The sequence below is a fragment of the Branchiostoma belcheri genome, unplaced genomic scaffold (genome assembly GCF_001625305.1).
Source record: "Branchiostoma belcheri isolate BF01 breed outbred unplaced genomic scaffold, Haploidv18h27 scaffold89, whole genome shotgun sequence".
NCBI classification, from domain to species: domain Eukaryota; kingdom Metazoa; phylum Chordata; class Leptocardii; order Amphioxiformes; family Branchiostomatidae; genus Branchiostoma; species Branchiostoma belcheri.
The window spans coordinates 776015-797808 of record NW_017804564.1 but is presented as its reverse complement, the minus strand read 5'-3'; the positions used below and the strand labels follow the sequence as shown (position 1 = coordinate 797808).

Here is a 21794-nt window from a genome sequence, read left to right as displayed (position 1 = left end):
TCGACTAACCTTCTGTTCAGACTGTTGGATTGACCTTAGAAAGACCATGAAGACATTCGATTCTGGTCTTTTGGGGAAACGATTTTGAAAAAGATCATTGGGTGGTTGTAATTGGGTGGTTGTCGAAGATGAATCATGAACAGACACATAAATGGTACTGACGGTACAACAACCTGATGAAATTATAGGCTACAAAATTGCACTGAGATGTTTGTACAGTCGGTGCAACCTTCTGCTCACGTCCTTTACCCTTCTCCAGTTCTGTACGTCTGACTCTCAGTGTGGGGTCAGAAACATTATTGAACTTAATCACAACCAAATCATCACCCCGAGGCCGGAGTGGCCAATCTCACTCACCCATGGTTAACCCGCTGTTACCGGCTGTTTTCTGTCTGCTGAGGCCGGAATGTGGCATTCGTAGTCTGGGTACCAGACATTTTCGAGGATCTACACAGGCCAGCTTCTCAGCACTAGGACCAACATGCTAGTCTGGGTACTACCAGGCTGTTTCCAGGACCTACAATGTACACATGCCAGCTCCTCGGCTCTAGGACCAACATGCTAGCCTGGGTACCAGACTGTTTCCAGGACCTACACAGGCCAGATCCTCGGCTCCAGGACCAGCATACCCCAATGCTGTGCTAGCTATGGCTAACCTAGCGTGTTACGGGCCTGGCACACAGGCTAGGTTTTCATGGTCAAGGCAAGATTAGAAAAGACAGGTGGTTCCTAAACTCAACAAGAAGCCATAGGCGACAATTCTCCGTGAAGTTTTATATATTTCAACAAAATCCCAAGCGTCAACGCCAGACCTACTGTGCAGACATTATAATTAGGCAACGGTTAATACAATGAGGGCGCGTCACAAGCATAAAACATACAAAGAGCTAAATCCATTACTGCTCCCAGGGCGTGTAAAGATACTGTGCTTCAAGTTCTAACTTCATTTTAATTACACACACACAATCATTGCATTCACATAAAGATCGGACTATCATGGTCGTGTCTAGTAACAAAGGGGGCCTCCAAGGGGGGGTCCCGACAACGCTCTACGCTAAATTTTGAGAGCCGGCTACGTATTACGCTGAATTCCGGATGCCTCTCTACGCTCTACGCTAAATTCGAAAGATTCCGAACGCACTATGCAGAACTCAATCACCTAGCAACTGCATGTTTGCGTGAAAACCTTTTGATTTATCACATGTAGAGGTGACATAACTTGAATTAAAAGTAGTAACCGGCGGTCACTTCCTTATACATTGAAAGTATGGAATACAAAACGGGGTATTCAGTATTACCGCAAGTACCAACTTGACCGCGAGTCGATCGCCCGAAGATCGGAGGGCGATCTGTGAATGGAGGTAACATGGCCGTAGCCAGGATTATGAAGGGGTGGACAAACGAGCGCCGTATGCGCGAGGCGAGCGCCGAAGGCGCGAGGTTCCTAGGGGGGTCCGGGGGCATGCTCCCCCGGGAAATTTTGAAAAATGAACATTCTGAAATGGCATTTCCTGCGTTTTTAGAGGGTTTCAAAGAAAAAATCAGAGATAACTTTTTCAATGACAAAGTGAGCCGTTTTCCTACGACGGATTCCAGCCTTGCTGGTTACACGAATCAGTCCGTCTTTTAAAGAAAAGTCTTGGACCTTTGGATAAAAAGTGGACCAAAAAGTGGACCTTTGAGCCTTGTGGGCTTGTCGTCCGAAGGTAGAAAAGGCCGCAAACAATACAGCGTAATTTGTCAAAACGACTCAGCTGCCGATTGCTGACGGTCCCGCGTTACCCATCACCCGCACAATGACGGGGATGACATTGCTCTTTTCGGGAGTGTCCTCCATTACCCTGGCCATTGATCAGCAATGATGTTCCCGCTAAGAAACGTCTTGAGGGCCCCTATTGGGCCTTACAAGTCATGTGGTTCTAAGGCCTTCTACCCTCTTCATCTGTGGCCATCTGTGGCGTTTGGCCAATGGTCCTCCTGTACGTCACCGATGGTAAGGTCAATCTCGTACCCAGCGCACTGTGGGATCATTCCCATGTGTTGCCTTGCTCTTGCGTATCGCTCTGGGAACAAGTCTAGTGGATTGTTCGATTGTATAGAAGGGGGTAGAGCAAGAAAGACCTCGAGCGCCGCGACAACCCGGAACTTGCGAGGGCTCAGGCCTCGAGTTCCCGTTTGCGGCTTGGATTACGCTCTACGCACAATTAATCGATTACGCTTTACGGTTAATTTCCGATAGCTACAACGCATTACGTAGAATTAAAACAGCGAATTACGCTCTACGCCAAATGCGCCAATTACGCTCTACGTTGAATTAGAGGGTCCGTCTACGCTCTACGTAGAATTAAAACGGCCGATTACGCTCTACGGAAAGGGCTTGGGGGCCCCCAACAAAGACAGCCCCACCGTCTTACGGTGCCTGTACCTAATTAAGCGCGCCTGGAACAAGCCAAATTCCAGCAACAGTGGCGGTAAGCACCGCGAGTGTTACTACCGCCGGCCAGATAACCAGGATATCTGCTTACAGTACCTCTGCTACCAGACAACTGCCTAAACCTACGGTCTATTCCACAGGATTGTAAAAGTAGGGATGTTTCGAAAATAACCATTTACTCCAATATCAAAACAGCTACGGTAAAAATAAAAAGACGTGCATCATCCCGGACATAATGCAACACCACATGCGAAATTACACAGATATGCGACGTACGGCAGAATGCGTTTTGGCTGCGAACATCTTCCAAAAAACTTGGCATCTCTTAACCATGGGCAAAAACATCTGGAACCACTTATAAAAACCACCCCGTATCTGCATGAACTTTTACCTCCCCCCCGCTATTCCAAACAACGCGTTTTTCTGGACCGTTCCAATTCGCCTCGTAATTGTAGGGGTGCGTCTGCGATATTACATTGACCGCGAAAGCAGCAACGGCAAAAATACACATTCGTGCATCAACACGGGCATGCCCGCAGACGGCGTATAAAATTGCGTGCCGATTACACGAAGAGAACCCAGTGTTTTGACTGCGAACATGAAAAATCAGCCGATTACAACACTCCGTCCGGAGGTCCTGACCTCCTTCACGGAGTAATAACCTAAAAAAAAAGAGTCATCTGTTTTGGGTCAGCGAGTGTAATGAGCCCAGTCACAAAACGGTTGGTAAAACTTAATCATGAAAAAAATTCAAGTGTCATGTTTTTGCTTCAAGCAACACATATTCTCCCACAAATGTCATTGTCAGTGCCGACACGTTGTTTAACAAGGTTTATGATGTCAACATTTGAAAATGTACGAATCTTGGTTTTTTTTGGCACGCCTTGTATTTTTTCGCCCTATCGCGTTAGATTTGGAGTCCACAAAATTCACTTGCTGTGGCCTAACACCTTATGCAGACGTGCCCCTATAGTATAACAAACATGGAGAAGGTGAATGACCTTGAACCCGTCAGTGTTCCCTACATGTACACTCCGCGGGGTGATCTGTTCAAGGCGAAGTTCAGCAGACGACAAAAATCCCCGCAAATCCGAGGAAGACAAAACAACCATTACCAGATCCGTCCGGGCCGTATGCTCCACTTCTCACGGTCTCATTACCTACTGCAGGAGGAATCCCCAACCTGGCCGTCTGGTAACCAGGTTAGAATGTTCAGACAAATGATAAACAACAAGGAGACAATAGACAGACCCATCCCAGTTAGTTCAGCCAATAATACAATAGCAATAAGCGGCTTGACCGCTGACTGAGAAAGTTTCTACGTTTTTTAGAATTCTGCGAATTCCCAAACCGGCCGTCTGGTAACCAGGTTAGAATGTTCAGACAAATGATAAACAACAAGGAGACAATAGACTGATCCTGACTGTCCATCACATGCACAATTACTTCAGCCAATTATGCAATTAGCAATTAGCGGTTCGACCAATGAGAAAGTTTCTACGTGTCCGTCAAATATATATTTGTATTTCTATGTTTTGTCGGAGGTGGGTCTTCTAGTATAATCCACGAAATACGACAAAAACATTAGTATTTTACGAGAAGACATGCATGTTCTTAGATATCATCCTGGTTCCATTTCTGATCTGCAACGAAAAAGAAGACAAAGCAACTCGTAAAGGTTATTAACCTTACGCATCCCTGTGGATGTTTACAATAAGGTTTACTATGCGGAGCCCCTCTAGCTACAGCTCTGGGAAGTATGTCTTGACACAGTACAAATCATCGCTGTATCTAATACACAATCGTTGATAGTTCACTATCAATAACCATTGCCGAGAAGACATCAGAAACCTCCTGACCTAGTAACTGTCTAGTGATAGCCCAGGCCTACGGTAACCCTTGCCGAATAGACACGGTCACACCAGGACTCAATTAGCGCCACGTCCAATATAAGCACTGGACATGGCTTTTTATCTAGCAGCTAAGACATGGTTTACTGTGTAAGGCCCTTGATAAGCCCTTGATGACCGGCATTAAGAAGCATACCATGTCATAACGTAACTCCTGCCCTGCCAATTAAAATCACTGCACATGATAACCCTTCACCAACTAATCTCCAAGCTAGATCTTTCGGTTGCCGCAAGGGACAGTATCAAATTGGTAAGGCAGTATCCATTAGCCAGACAGTATCCCCATTGACACTCCTCTGGTCAATGGATACTAATACTGCCTTGCCACTGTATGGTCTGCTTGGAGATTATTACCAACAAACACGAGCAGACAATTATCGCTAACGTGCAGCACGTCCAACCTAAGTACCTGGACATGACTTTTTGAATCTGTCTGACATTTTTGTTGACTTTGGCGTGATGAAATGTTAGGATCATCTCCTGACCCGAAATTTAAGTTGACAGCGGCTCTGGAAGTGATGCCGCAGCAACTAAACGGTAGTGGCGTAACGGTGTCATCTCGGAACCAAGAGGTCCCGGGTTCGAACCCTGCCATGCCACCGATCTTGTGCCCTTGGGAAAGGCACTTTACACGGATTTCCTCACTTCACTCAGGTGAAAATTAGTTCATATGGTATCATCACCACGTCTTGTGATTAAATGTTGGAATAGAAAAATAAACTAAACGGTGCGTCTGAGTTCTTCACGGCACAACAAAAGATGAAATAAATTGACTGTGCCGTCAAGTCATGACATGTTGGAACCAAAGTTCGGGGATAACCATTTGCACAGTTGAGCTTCTATGATAAGATGCACGCTTATTTTCGACAACGCAAAAGATAACCACGGTACTATGTGGTGGTTTCTATACTTCTGGCAACCTGTTATCAGGACAAGCAGTGTCAGTGTTACTAATCACTCTGTCAAGGCAGTTTCTAAAATTGGGGCACTGGCCAAAATCAAAGCTGGTGTGAATCTAATGTCATAGATGAGTTATAAGTGCGCAATGCTCATCGTATAACCTAGTCCAGAATTCAACATAGTTTTAGACGTCATATAACCTTAGTTTCCCCCAGTTTTGTTCACTAAGTTAAATGTTTGGACGTTGTTCTCTCAATCTCTGACCCCCATTATTCATCAAACAGTTGGCAGACAGAACTGCGACTGATTGAAGCTTGGCTACATCTACAGACAATATATCCGCCCTGTATAAACCTTGCACGGCTAGCTGGCAGGGCGCCATATCTACCAGCTCAGCCTGGATACCTCCGGTTAGAGGTATGCAATCTGTCTTCACAAAGTGCAGCAAAAGACTGGACGTTTCGCCGATACACCCTGGTGTTTGTTTGACACTGCCCCAGATCCATCCATATACTAGTAGATGACTTACCAGGCCTTATCGCCTTTATCGAGAAATGAAGACGACAGTAAACGGTCTGTCTGGATTCTCGGTTTTCCTTTCAAACAGATATAGCCTGGGTGCCACCCGTTTTGTACCGGGGTTGCCTGCGTACCCCGAAAAAAACACGAACAGTTCCACGATCAGTTCCAGCAGCTTCAGAACAAGTTGCTTGGAGGCCCAGTCATTTCTTCCGTGACCCAAGAGCTATCTACCATCCAAAATTGGTGACCCTAGGCTGTCCAGATCATGAGATATTAGTAAAACCTGAAGTTCAGAAGCAGTACCAAGGAAAGCAGTCAGGGGAGCCAAAATCTAATAATTTCTAGGTCTCTAATGTTTCAGTCAACATCTAGAGAGTGGTAAGAGTGGTAGAAACTTCTGTGTGGATCTAAGAAGCACCAGAGTAGAGACATGAGCACGTTGCACGAGTACCTGGCCCATGACGACCTTCTCTCCGCGCGCGGGGAGGGAACAGGTGGGGCTGGTTACCGCCGCTTCACAGGACGTCAACCTCGACAAATCTGCGTCTGCCAATAAAGAACCAGTCTTGTCCTCACACTATAGCCTGGATGCCAGACCCAAAGCACACTGGACACAAAATATCTCACACTGAGATATATTGTGTCCAGTGTGCTTTGAGTCTGGCATCCAGGCTATCACACTACTGTTGCAGCCAGATCTTTAATACTTCTCAATCGCCTAATTACAAGTCATTTAGCCATTAGCTTGCAGGCGGCAAATCCTCATCAGATACTGTATCCCACAGCATCATCATGATCAGGATCTGATGATGAATTGCCGCCTAAGGTGTTTCTTGTTCATCATTCGTTGTCGACGATGACAAAGAGTTTGGAGTCCAACCTTTTCTTTAGCTGGTCTACCTATAACTAAGGGACAGCTATATCTAGTCTTTCCAGGAGAGGACACAGGCACATATAAAAGACGTATGGTTATGTGTATACGTACAGCTAACGTAAATTCCATTACCATACAATTACGACAATTATTTAAAAAAAACACGACATGTGTATCATTGTATGTGCTTCAAGTTTTAGTGTCTCTTATGTGCTTTTGTGATTTTTGCATGAGCCCCGTGTATCTCATTTGGCACGGTGGTCCATTCTGCCATGCTCTAGCCTGGGTGCCAGACCAAAAGCACACTGGACACAAAGTATCTCAGTGAGCCTGAGGTACTTTGTGTCCTGTGTGCTTTGGGTCTGGCATCCAGGCTAGCCAGGCTCTTGCATTCTGCCATTAGTTCTAGTTTTTTGTCAGGACGTGTTATTGTCTTGAGAGACGACCTCTGAGGTTACAGATGTCAACCCCTGACTGACATCACCGTGTCTCCTGTGGTCTGACCTGATGTGCAGGGGACGCAACTGAAACCTGGCGGTCTACTAGTGCCAACGTGTCAGCCTCGGTGGACCACCGCCCCCCCCCCCGGTCCCCCGTACGTTTCGACGTATAAATTTTTATAAAACAGCCCGGTAGATCTTGCCTGTACCAGGCTTCGGGAGGCTAGCCTGGGTGCCAGCCGATTTGTAACGGCAACCCCGATTTTTACAAATCGTATGGCACCCAGGCTACCGGGAGGCGGCTGGAAAGAGTAGAAATTGGCCAACTAGAGAGTTAACATTCCGAGGGAGTTGGTCTGCTAGAAAGTACAGCTTGCCAACTCCCTCGGCATGTTATCTCTTTAGTTGGCCAATTTCTACTCTTTCCAGCCGCCTCCCGAAGCCTGGTAGAGGCTACGTTAGATCTGCCCATACATCAACCCTGCACATCGTCTGCCCATCAGGGAGTTAATGACCGGTTTATTTGTGTAGCCTTTGCACAAATAAATCCGTATCCATCATCACACTGTAAAACTACACTTGTTTACGGTTTAGACCTCTGCACGGCAGATTTAGCATTTTCGTCCCTTTGAATATTGAATATTGAACATGGCAGTTTTAAATGCACATTTTGTTAGGAAGGTTCACTGCATTTACTAGTATCACATCTGGCTAATATACCTTGTCATGTTGGTATTTTTAGATCGCATGTACGATAAAGTTTCGTTCATAAACATCGCCTGGCCTCCAATGACCCACCCACAAGGCTGACGTTTTGTTCTGACAAGAAGCGGCTGACACGAAGGAAGGAATATCTAAAACGTGGATTTTCTGATTTGTTTTAGAAAGATGTAGTGTTCCTACTGAGTTACTCTCCAGAGTAACAGAGTTTTAGGCTTATTCTATGGCGTCTTTTAGGTGTTTTTATTGCGACTTCTTTCTGGGCATCTTTCTGCACGCCAGCCCAACCCTTGGGGTAGCAAATGGTACCTGCCTGGCAAATGGATACAGCCTAGATACTGTCTTTGCAGCCACCAAAAGATCTGATTGTAGATTAACATACCTACAGCACTGAAGAGCACAGTAAGTTTGGGCACAGTGCAAATCCTTGTTTACTTCTAGTAGTAGTCTAGTGCATCCGCGGATCCAGAAATTTGTGAACGGGGGGGCGCACCACCTGACGTGGCCGAAGGCCACGTAAGCGCTGCGCGTCAGCGCTGCGCGGGGGGAGAGCACGAGAGGGGGGCTTCCCCCCTCTCGTTGGGGGGGTTTGGGGGCCTCCCCCAGAAAATTTTTAAAATTTGAGAGTCTCTCTGGTGTATTTTAGAGTCATTTCTGAGCAAATAACCAACGAAGTCATACTGATGTTTTCAGTACATTCATGTGCCTGTCGGTACATTTTACGACTAAAAAAATAGAATATTGAAAATGCATAGATGTTTTGGACGACTAAATTTCACGGAACGGGGCAAATAAAGAGTTCGCGATGCATCTAAGTTAGCGGAAAAAAAAAGAACCAAATACAAAAGGAAATGCCGCCTCTTTATAGACCGGATCACTCATTTTCCGATCGCGGGGAACGCGCGGTCACAACATCGCAGCACTCAAATACACTAACGGATAACACTAATAACATGTGAAGTAACGGCCGTGGCGACGGAGCGCCGCGCACGTGTTTACCATTTTCAAGAGTTCACAAAATTTTTAGGACATTACTAAATTCTGGAGCGCCGGGTGTCAGCGGAAGACACACATTGAATGGGGCCACCTTGCCTGTTGTAACCTGGCCGGACCACGGAAAAGTTAGATCGGCGTAGCTAGTTTATAAAAAATTCGATTGCGGAGGAGTGAGCCTGTGCTACCGAATTTAAAATTTGATGCAAACCAAAACAAGAACGTGAACGGGAACGAGCGAAAAGGTTTTAAAAAAATATCTCGTAAACTACTGCTTATGTTACAAAATCAAAGGTGGAAAGCTTCTCGTCGCTGGGACGTTCCCACGTGTTGCCAAGACGACGGCACGTCCTCATCAGACAGAGCGGCGTCACGCCCTCAGCACAGGCATTGGCCCCGCCCACCGGGCGGGCGGCAAAAGATTTCAAAGGCCCAAATATTGTAGCAAACCGTGCCGTGTACATATACCCCGCGTTTTCACTTCGTACCGCTGTCTGGTATAGTCCCGCTCCAAATTAATTTTCCTGCAGCATTTCTTAGGATTTAAAGAGATTTCGTGATACAAAATGAAAAGATTTCTGTCAACTGAACCTTTGTAACGGCATGCATTACATGGATATAATCTTTGTTAAAGATTTCTGTGTTAACTAGAGCCGAAAGTGCATTAGAACTGGCCATCAGTTGAGGCACAACTACCATGTTATATTCATGTTACGTTACGACGACCAAGAACGTTCACGGCTTGCAGACCATTTTAAATCTTACCAACCCTCTTAGAATTGTGTTTATTCTTACGGGGGTATTTATTTTCGGCCGGGATTCCACTAAGGTCGGCGGCTGGCTGGCGAACTATCCCGTCGGCATGACCTACGAGTACCGGGCGTCTTTGCACTCGGGACGTGAGTGACCTAGTACATTTTCTTACCGTGCGCCCGAGTCTTGTTTTACTGCAACGTCGTGTATATATCGACGATAGATGGGAGGCACAAAGGTTAGGGATTCACAGTAGTGTGTTAACAAGTAAACAATAATCGAGTCTAGGCGTGGTGGGGCGTGACCGCTAATTTCATGGTGTAAAACCTGGATTATTATAATTAACACGTGCGCGGCGCGCCGTCGCCCCAGCTCCGTACTTCTACAGTCCGTGACGTATCCGGGAAGAACTGGTCGTAACCATAGGCTTCCTCTCTATTCTTTGTGTTATGTTTTTTCCTGCGATTTTGTGTTTGGCCAGTCGTCAAAATTTTTTTTGCCCGGTCGAACGGGGGGCGCGCGCCGGGTGCGCCCCCCTCTGGATCCGCGGGTGTAGTGTTCTGTGAAAACTGCTGAATCGGCAGTACCGTACATGACCCCGGCTGTGTGTGTCCGTGTTGACTGACGGGCTCTCATTACGTCTTTCTGAGATCCTGACAAGATGATGGATTTGGTTTCCAAACAAACTCCGGGAGGCGTTCATATCTCCTGCCAACATGTGTCTGTCTGTCGGGAAGTCTAGAACAATACACGGCACAGGTGTGACACCTGTAGCTGGGACACTACTTAAAATTACGGGTTTCGGTGGCAAATGTACAGATGTTGGCACGTTGGCGCACCAAATCCGTAGTGTGTTGGCACACATTTTGTCAACACACTGTCAAGTCGTGTAAAGCGCCTTTCCCAAGGGCACAACGTCAGGGCATCGTGAGTATCGTGGTTCCGAACCCAACGCTCTAACCGATGCGCCACCGACGCTCCTAGGTGGTAGACATGGATGACTACAGACTGTGTCACAGCGACAGCCGACAGGTGACACGTCCTTTAAGACCCGACCCACAGCATGGGAGACCATGCACGACAGGCTACAGACATATAGCACACTGTGGCGAGCGCCACAAGGAAACGCCACAAGAGAGCATCAGCTGGGACCCTCCCTAGTAACAGATGTTACGACGACCTGTGGAGAATGCGGCAAAAATACTAGTAGAAGTCCTGACGCTGAAGAAAGATGGTGGATGCCGTTTGAAGACTTCTACGCTTAGAGAACTTTGTCGTGCGTATTAGTTTTAATCATTTCTTATACTACTTGACTCGTTCGTGACGGATCCACCAAAAACAGGTGGGCTGCAGTGAAACCGACAGAAACTCGACGTTGGTCGTAATCCTAGGCCCGTCAGGCAATCACTGTCTGGCGATAGGGTCCTCTCTGGAGCACGAGTCTGGCTGGCAAAACTAATCGAAACTATAATCAATTAGGCAAGAACGAACCGATTTACAAATGGGGTTCTAATGTAGCAGAACTTGCGCGGTTTTCGGTAGATGATGTGCATGACCCTCACACAAGACACGGGTTAACTCTCAGATGGGAGTCGGGTAGCCTGGGTGCCAGACTTTTCCAAAGCCTACTCACTAGTACTCAAGCCAGCTCCTCGGTTCCGGGCCCAACATTAGCCTCTACCAGGCTTCGGAAGGCGGCTGGAAAGAGTAGAAATTGGCCAAATGGAGAGATAACATGATGGGGGGAGTTGGTCCGCCAGAGAGTAGTTTTTTCGGGTGCGGCAAAACGTATTCTCTAGCGGACCAACTCCCTCGGCATGTTATCTCTCTATTTGACCAATTTCTACTCCTTCCAGTCGCCTCCCGAAGCCTGGTAGAGCCTAGGCCAACATGCCATCAAGGAAATTACTAGTATACCACAGCCCGCATTAGCTAGCCCCTGACCAACTGGCTAACTCTGGGCCTAGCGTGCCAGGATGGGTCTGTCATCCAGGCTAGAGTCAAGTGTCCAGCAGTTGGACTAACAAATTTCACCTTGTTATTAAACTGAGCCCGCGGACGGGATATCAGTGTTAAGTACTTGGAACGTGCATCGCTCTCGTGGGACGCTGGAGAAAAGACATGTGGCGTTGCGGAATAACAAGTTACACCGTAACATAATTAAACACTCACACTGGGACTCAACTGTTCTGGGACTCCAAACATCGGCGGCCAAAATACTGCCAGTGTGTGCCAAGGACAACGGGTGATAATATCTTGCAGAAATGCCTTCAGCCTCCACAACCAATGAACGGTGGACTCCCAGATCTATGGCTTTGGAGGTTGAGTAATTACGTAACCAAACAAGCGGCTCTAATGAGCTTTTTCGAGGTGACCGGGTCCATACTTTGTTTACTGGTATATATGAGTGGTTTATCAGTACATGCTAGATGGCTACCGGCTCTTTGGCGTGTATGTATGGGAAGATCATTTACTATATCTGTAGAGGGGAAGTGCGAATCTGTGTTTGGTGGAACATACAGCCCTGACAACAGTCTGGCATCCAGACTACAAGTTTCCGTGCTGTTTATCAAATATACATTGAGATGTGCAGATTCCTGAGTAAATGTGCGTTTTAACAGTAACAACAAGACCGCACACTTTACGACGATCATGTCACGTTAAGGTACCCAATAAAACTACGTCACAGAGGGTCTAAAAAAAAAACACAATCGGTTGTCATTTTCCTCAGCCTACAGAAAAGTGGCACTACCCAAGTCACAGAAACATACATGTGTTGACTGTTCACATGTACGTTAAAACGATTTGGTAGAACAGTGAGACACATGCTGCCTTTTAGCGGCAGCCTGTAGCTAACCCCACATGCACGGCCGGGAGTGTGGAAACGATCTGACAGCTTGTTCCCCTTGACGGCTGGTGGTCTGGACTTGAGTCGAATCTCAGATGTACAGGCGGACTTGTGCCGGTGAAAAATGTATATGAGATATACCCACACGAAGATTTGGACCCCCTATGCTGTGATTTGGACCCCTATTCTGCCTTTCAACCAGCATAGGGATGTTTTGGGGAGAACCTTCATAAATCTTGCAAAAAAAATGAAAATATAACGTTAGAATGAAGCTAGAGCAAAGGGAAAACCTTAAATTCACAAAACCTGTCCCTAAATAAGCGAGAAATAGTGTCTCAGGGGGTTAGAGTTTCAAAATGTTTTGGCTGAATGCCCTTCTGTACCTGACCCCTACGCTGTGAAAAACATCCTTGTGAGAACCCTGGTATATGAGACATGCCCACAGACATAATATCACCACGATTAATTTAAAGCTTCGTAGAAAGCCGGAACGCAAACAAACAGACAGACAGACAGACCAAAAACAACATCTCCATATTCACGGGGAGAACAAAACGAGTAGCACAATGCGCAGAATATATTCTGTTAGTCTAGCGCCGGGTATGCAAAAAAGTTAAACCAAACAAGCTTAAAAGATTAGAAGATTAGTCTTCGACATCAGATTAGGCATGTGCACTTACATTGTCATTGTGTTTATCCTCTTTATCTTACGATTAGCAGTCGGGCAAAATTTCACGATAGACTAACTCTAATTTGATAAAACTTTACATTTAGACCCTGACATTAGACTAATTATATACATTAATTTTATAAAACAACACTGGAAGTAAGTTCAAGACTTCTTTCAGAACTTTGTGGGCGTTCCCCTTGCGAAAGGTTAACCCATAAAACTTTTTGATGTAAAGCACACCGCTTGCTTGTATAACCTCAACGCTGCTAAGCAACTTACAACTTCATCGGCATCAAGCACAGAAATTAATGGTTATTCATCAATCAAATGATACATAATCGTGAAATTTAAATACGTTTTGCATCAACTCCTCATGTCTGTGTTATATTATTAATACTGTGTTACGTGCGAGTGGAAAGTGAATTGAAACATTTGGTTTTATTTTTTCTCGATAAACTCTAAACGTGCCCCCCATCAGCACCACTAATGAATATTTTACGACGTTCCAAGAAGGCCCTTCCCCTCCCCTCTTTAACCTTTAAGGCGCCCTAATGATCACCCTATTAACATAGACTTGTAAACTTTATGTACATGCTGGTACATGTGTTTATAATGAAAAGGTGGGACATTACGTCTTTCAATGGTTTACAAAAGAGAAGTCAAACCCTTCAGACATAGTTCTATACATAGCTATAGTTTTAGACAATTGCCTCGTGTTATGTAGATTTTGAAGTGATTTTGTACCCTGTCCTAATGTTCTTTTATGTTTGCTTTTTGTAACTAGCCTTCGGGCATGAATTTACAATAAACTTCCATTATAATACTGCGGGAGTCAAGATTGACAAGGCCAGATATAATTTTCCCGTGTAAATTCCCTTTGTTCGAAGCCCAGCCAAGAAATTAGTATATTGGACCTGCAACCGTGGAGCTGGTCTGTGTAGACCCTGGTTAGGCTAGTCTTATAGTCTGGATACCAGACTCATAGCAGACTAGGCCGGAAGTATCCGCACAGGATATTTCTTTGGGACCAGTGGGCCTTGCATCCAGGCTAGCAATACTACTAGTCTTGTAGAGCGGTGACGTAGACCAGCCCGCGGACGGCCCGACCGACAGACGACCTTTCCACATTCCCGTCATCATCATGACGCAAACTAACCAGCGTGTCAAAACAACATCTAGAGAGATCCGCCCAGGCTTGTGCTCTGCTCTGTCTCAGTTTATGTAAAGACTGTACAGTAGATAGCCTCTACTAGGCTTCGGGAGGCGGCTGGAAGGAGTAGAAATTGGCCAAATAGAGAGATGCATGCAAAGGCTAGAGAGTACAGTTTGCCGCACCTTGGCATGTTATCTCTCTTTCCAGCCGCCTCCAGGAGCCTGATAGAGGCTACCAAAATATCACTTAACGTTAACAGCGGTGTTTATTGGTTGGTGACAAACTACAGAAATGAAAAGGCAGCGAAGACGGGATTGTTTGTTCCAAAGTCAACCAAACTAAAATGGCTACCAAGACATAGCTTTATATCTTATATTCTAACTCTAACCCCCTCCTCAACACACACGCGATAGCGTAAAATGGATATTTCTCCCTTCAAAGGCCGAGATTTAGCATAATGCCTCGTAAAGTGCCGCACAGTCGGAGACAGCAAACAAGTTCAGTCCGGCTGTCAGCTAGACACAATAGCTTTGTGGTCCTCCACCCCACGGTAAAAACGGTAACTCCCTTGCTATTGTCAGACTCTGTCAACAAGGTATGAGAGCTTTCGTCCCCCACGCTACAGCAAAAACGGTCGTTCCCTGGCTATTGTTTCGCCCTCCACATTTCTTGATCAACTTGAACTAGTTCAAGGCCTTCAAGGAATAGCGAGACTGATGAGACATATGTCGTACCTCTTTTGATTTATATTATAACCAGAATCTACTTGTTTTTCAAAGCCTAGAAACTGAGGCTATCTTTACGGTAGCAAAGGGCTGGGGATCAGGTTCTCATAACTGTTGTATCGCTCAAAATCTCTGTCACCTCTGTGTTAGGGGCGCCCCGGGGTGAGAAGTGATAAGATATTGGCCATGAGTGAGACTCTAGCGCTACTTCAAGCAATCAAGCATTCCAGATGTGTCTACTGTTTCGCCATGCACGTGTGTTCTTATTCAAAGTGCGAATGAGTAAGCAACACTCTTGGAAGGGTCCGAGTACAGATGGGTGGTTTTGAAATACAAAGCCACTGTTGTGGGTCCAAGCAAACCCTGTGACCAACAACATACGACCCAATTTCCTCCTCCAAGGTGAAGCATTGCTCACTTCTCAACGTAACGTTAAACTACAGTAATGAGTTACAGCGCGTCTTTACAAGGAACGAACGGTCTGCTCTAAGACAGTCACGGTAACTACTTCAAGAAGCAGGCGGTGTGAGACGGTATAAAGGCGAAACTCGCGGGACGTCTTGACCTACAAGTCGACACGGGAGCAAACTTTGACCCGGTTTTTGTGAGAGTCGCTATTGTTCCTCACCATCAGTGGGTCAAAAGTCCACAGCTCGCTGCAAGAAGTCTTGGACAGGGAAACCTGAGACAAGGCGCTAGTCCATAGTCGAAGTGAGGTCCTAGTCTCCACCAGACTCCTTTGCAGGCTGAATAAATAGCAGGAATCGGCCTAAAAGGCAGGCAAATGGACACTCGCAGGCCGGCCAACTCCTCTGGCCAATTATATCCCCTTTTTAGGCCGATTTCTACTATTTAGTCAGCCTGCAAAGGAGTCTGGTGGAGACAAGCTAAAAAGAGAGGACCTACGGGGAGGCTAGGACGGACAGACACGGGAACACATGTCGTCTGGCATCAGACGTCGCGCTTTAGGTGGCGCTACTGGGGACAGGTAGCATCAAACAGCGGCGACACAAGCGGGGGGAAGCCGTCAAGAGTCGATTAGCATTGTCGTCTGAGCCTTAATCTCCAAGCAGATGTAGTGAGGGTTCGCCAAGACGGCTTTGTTTGAATGATATAGCCTCTACCAGGCTTCGGGAGGCGACTGGAAAGAGTAGAAATTGGCCAAATAGAGAAATAACATGCTGAGGGAGTTGGTCCGCTTTAGAGAACACACAGTTTGCCGCATCCGAAGCCTGTTGGCAAAGGGTTAGAAAAGCAGGGCAGCAAGAAATTATAATTTACGACTTTTCTCTCCTCAACACACCTGCTTGGAGACTGTCGGTTTTGGCGAGGACGCCGCAGTCTGGGAGATGTTTAGCCTCTACCAGGCTTCAGGAGGCGGATGGAAGAGTAGAAATTGGCTAAATTATAGTGAGAGATAGCATGCCACTGGAGTTAGTCCGCTAGAAAGTACAGTTTGCCACATGTTATCTCTCCCTAATAATTTGGAATTATTTCTACTCTTTCCAGCCGCCTCCCGAAGCCTGTTAGAGGCTAGAAGATGTTGTTTGTGAGTGCGGGAGTGTCTGCGGAGGTACTTACCGGCCTGTCGGGGCGTTCTCTCCGCGTGCACGGCGCTCAACGCCGCCAGGGCCGCCAGGACGGCCCGTAGTCTCCGCTGCTGCGTTCCTCCGGACGCCATCGCGAACACACGACTCCTTTCCGTACGTCCACAGGCGGGAGTGACGGGCAAACACGCCGGGGACGACACGCCGGGAACGAGAGGGTCTGCGGGGCGTCTGATTGGTTGAAAGAAGTGAGGAGAGGACGTTCTGGGAACGAGACGAGTGTTCTCTTGCCAAGTCGCGCGCGTCGCGGGTTCTGATTGGTGGAGAGTAGAACAAGCCTCCCTTTGACCCCTGATTCTTGAAGCAATAACGGACAGTCCCTTGGCTAACTGTCCGCCGTCCTGAGTCCTTTGGATCACATCACCTGGCATCGCAAATCCTAGCCTGGGTGCCAGGCCTCTTGCTCAATGTTATCCCGTGTGTACACAGGATAATTTTGAGCTAGTGTGCTGTGGGTCTGGCACACAGGCTACGCAAATCCGAGAACGCAACGAAAAGGTTCTGCGCTAAGAAAGAAGTCTGCTGACAAGTTGAAAGGTTTCACTTTGACGTCAGTCATGCGCAGCAACGAAACTGAACATGACCACCAGACTGAGAAGTCGAAGGTAACTATTGAAAGATTCTTGAAACACACAGGTAACATGGCAGCATACAGGTAGCTGTAGCGACCTAAAGGTAACTATGGCAACACGAAGGTAATTATAGCAACACGAAGGTAATTATAGCAACATGAAGGTAACTGTGGCAACACGAAGGTAAATTTGGCAACATTAAGGTAACTTTGGCGACATGATAAATGAAACTGTGACAACATTAAGGTAACTAAATGTAGCAACACTACGGTAACTGGCGATAACTATGGTGACACAAAGGTAACTATGACATCTAAAGTAAGGTACCTGTGGCAACAAGAAGGTAATTTTGGCGACATAGGGGACAACGAGCGGCCAGACTTCTTTGATCTTGCCGGGAGACAAAGGCAAACCAAGTCCAGACCTCTGCCTTGAATTTGAAAAGTAGGTCGCGGTGAGAAGTGGTTCCGGTCCGCTGACAAGTGACAAGTCAAGGTCTCCTGTACCTGATAAACCCCGGAGCAGTGTTATATCGGGCTTCACGGACATTACCGTCACCTTAGGCAACATGAGGTTTGTCTTATGGACGACATCCAACCGCGCATTGGTCTTAGTCGTTCAAAACATTCAAGAGACTAAGAGTTTCATACACTCGGATGTTTGGTCATTATATCATTTCATTTTAGCACTGTAATGTTTTACGTTATCAGTTGAAGTGAGTTGTGAGTTATTTCATGTACGTGTATGTAAGTGAAAAGTATTTCAGCTAGATGTCTGCAATGTTTTACAGAATAAACCATACATTCAAATCTTTTTTCTTTCTTTCTTTCTTCATTTGCCCCTTCTATACCATTGTTTTTCTCATTTCGTTTTTATAATGTACCTCAGACTATACACATAGTGTGACATGAGTCAGCAGCACCAGATCTGTCCTAAACCAGCTGCGGACAGCTAAACAGTGACGAGCCTGTTCGAATTCACTACTTGTAGGTCTAGAACTCAGATCTTCACAGTTTCTTCTGTATAATGTAGCAAACTCCAATGCAACGGAGAGCCGGGAATATTACGGAACTGTCGCGCTTGGAACTTATTTATAGCTTATTATTGGAACTTGTGCCTGTGCCAAAAACAGGACGTGTCGCGTCCAATCTGTTCTCCAGTGTCAGCACGTTTGTTCTACTTCGCAGAGCTGCCAAGGGGAGTGTTTTACTGCCGCTAAGATGATAGACTGATCATGAGAAGGCGAAGATTGAATGATTGGATAATCTCCAAGCAGATCCTTGAGTGGCAAAAGACAGTATCAAATTGACCAGGCAGTATCCATTGGCCAAAGGTGGTGTATAAGACGCTTTCTGGCCAATGGATACTGACTGACAACTTATCAATTTGATAATGTCTTTTGCCACCCTACTCGGAACTGCTTGCATGGAGATTACAGCTTGGGTGCTGTCCCTGACGCGCTGCCTTGTTTTTTTTTCTTTCCCAATGCAATTTGTCGCCTTTCTGTCGTGTCACCCTTCTGTCGCGTGTCGCCTTTCTGGGGACAACAAACTTTAGCTTGCGTCCTGGCATTGGAGGTCGTGACGGGCATGGAAAAACAATTGAAAGGGTTCAGATTAGTATTATGGATCCATGATCACAAGTGCGTGTCCGTCCGATTAGCTGTGCCAGTGGGCGGAGGACAATACACAAAAGGCAACTTTGAAGACAAAACAGTATCATTATCATTATCCGGAAGTCATATCGTTAGCCTTTCGTTCCTTTAAGGCAAACGTCCAAGTGCTCAGAGCAAAGACTGGAGAGCATCATTCTGTGACATCAAATCACCCCCCCCCCAACTTGTCATTTCAGTATTTTTGGCATCGCCACTAACCAAAGCTGGCCACATGTTACTTGTCACTTCTCGTCATTTCTCGCGCTGACGGCCACAAATCTCGCGATAATTGGTCCTACTCCAGCATTTATTTATCAATACATTATATACACGGCAACTAATGAGAAACATACTCTCGAGTAAGACGCGAAATTCGCCAGTGTTTGGCTTTCAAAAAATGTCCACCTGACTGTCTTCAGGCGGAAATTTTCAAAGTCAAAATCTAGCGACGCGCTTCGCCCCTTGCCGTCATGAGGACTTTCTTGCAGCTTGTTCACGAAGATGAAGACTGCAGTTACAGAGAAAGCCGCCAGGGGTAACAAAGCCAAATTTTACAGTGGAACTCGTTGCCACTGAGCACAATTGGGGCATCATCACTAGAGAGCTTTAAACAACTCCTGCAGTTAAATGTTGAAATATTGACTAACAAGTGTAAATATATCTAGCTACCGCTGCGCCGCGTGCCTGCAAATGTGGTGTGTTACGCCAAAGGACAGTTATACCGGCTATATACAGATACAGAAGTTTTACGAGTAAGTGCACAGCGACTCGGTTATATTTGAGACTACTTGTTATTTGTCGATCGTCCACCCAAATGTACGTGTAAGTCATCCATAAGATGGAGTCGTGGAAAGAGAAATGCTTGCTTAGGTGGGGCCGTCTCTCATTAACACCCACCGGCGCACGTACCTCTGTGTCATTAACCTAAGCTATTGTTGCGGAAAATTTGCTACACATTGTTGCAAGACTGTAGCGGGTCTGTGTTCGAACGTTCGGTCCGAACGCGCCGTGAGTTCCGATCAGATGTTACAACTTCCCGCGCAGGTTTTCCCGCCAACGGAACAAAGAGCCAAGACGGAAAACAAACTTCGGGCTCACTCTTGACCTTTTCTTTTGGTAGGAAGCCAAGACCCCTTCTCTCGGTGCTTGGCACAAGAGGAACTTGTTAGCGGTAAGTCTGAAGCCCCTGTCACACATTCAGAACCGCTCAGTCCTTCCTTGTCTCCACCAGACTCATGCAAACATACAAGGTATATTAAGAAGAAATTAAGGCAACAAAGAACGCAAATCAAACAATACCAAAAATAAAACTACTTTTTTTTAAAACCAGGCAGACATGCCTGCAGGTAAACTGGACCGTCTATGGCCGGCCGAATCCCCTATATTCTTTTTAGGCCGATTTCTACTATTCATACAGCCTGCAAAGGAGTAACTCCTCCCGAACACCAACCGACCAAGGTTGGCTGATGTGCAACCAAACAGTAGCCGACCTGAGCGAACCCCTGCCGACTCACAGCCGACCTACTCCCGACCTACTCCCAACCTCCCAGGCCATATTCGGCTCATGTATGACAAGGGTAAGGCATAATCAGTTGGTTATGTAACTTTTCCGATGAGTGAAACCAGGACTGATCTCTAATTCCCTTGTAATCTGGCCTTGTCCATTAGCCAGACGGTTTGATGATACACTATACATGTATATATCAAACTGCCAGGCAAGCAGCCAAAGCCAGTGTCAGGCCATATACATGATCCTGCCAAATATATGACATACTTTTTTCCATTGTTAAAGTGGCTGCGAGAATATAACTTGTGCCTAACTTGAGTTCGAAGACATCCCTGTCCTTTTATTTGTACTTATCACTGTGTTTCTGAATAAAAAAATACATGACACTACTTGAGGGTTTCCAATATACCTGAGACAAGGGATGGGAGGGGTTTAGTCGTGATGTGTGAGACTAAACCTAACCTAACCCCAATCGTAAGTCTAACCCTAGCCCTGAACAATGATCCCAACTCTAACCTTAACTCTAACCCTAACCCTAAACGCCTGACCTCTCACATATGTGGCAGCTCAAGGATTTGGCTCCTCAACACCGTCCACACACGGATGACGCGCAAGATCACTTAGAGAAACAGGATAAGTAGAGCAGTCAGCTAAGTTCCCATTTGCGTCGTCAGCATGTTTTAGTTTGTCTCCCCTGAGCGACAAGGCATGGGGCCAAAATCTGTAGACGTGATATCGAGCCAATATACAGGACTACGCTTATCCTAGACTTCAAAGGTACCAATGCAGTTTTCAGGGCTTGGAAACCAGATTTTTTTCCATCAATATTCTAGTCATTTAACTGCATGTGCCTATCCAGTTCTATGACTGAATGGGTTAGGGTTAGGACGGTTCTGGATTCGCGTGGACTCTCCATAACCCTGGATACAACACATAAAATTAGACATGACATTCAATCTACATGCTGAAAACACTTATGGATAGTCTTTCTCTTTATGCTTCTTCTTCTAAATGTACCCTAAGTAATCATAGACGATTTTGTGTGGTTCACGCCCGCGACCACCCACTGTGAGGTACATGCAATAGTCTGGAGATATTTTATGTAGAGGGTTTCCAGCTACAAAACACACACCAGTAAAACTTGGCGTGTCCTGATGGCCATGGGCTGGGCCGATAGATCGAAATGCCAACGTTCTACAAAGGAAATACTGTATAAACCCCCCGCCACACATAGCCGAATAGGACCTCCAGAACACTAGCCGAATTCCCCTCCGTAAAATGCAAAAGCATACTACAGACTTTTTAGCCATCAATGTTATTTTTCCCATCTTTATAACCACTGTTTTACAGTGGGGTCTTGGATAACGCTCTACGCTAGCTAAATTTTCAGAGCCGGCTACGAAAGTTTTCAGGAAGCCTCGTCATTACGCTTTACGATAAATTCCACGTGGCTACGACGCATTACGTAGAATCAAAACGCTCTACGCAAAACGCGCCAATTACGCTCTACGG

At 46.2% G+C, this 21794-nt stretch overlaps 1 protein-coding gene across 1 annotated transcript in view; it reads right to left on the bottom strand.

The window, feature by feature from the left end:
- Positions 1-16623, bottom strand: part of LOC109487473 — a 33934-nt gene extending 17311 nt beyond the window's left edge. The window contains exon 1 of the mRNA XM_019791463.1: positions 16524-16623. Coding sequence (XP_019647022.1) covers positions 16524-16623 — 100 coding nt within the window. The remainder of the gene's footprint in view (positions 1-16523) is intronic.
- Positions 16624-21794: the final 5171 nt, after the last annotated feature.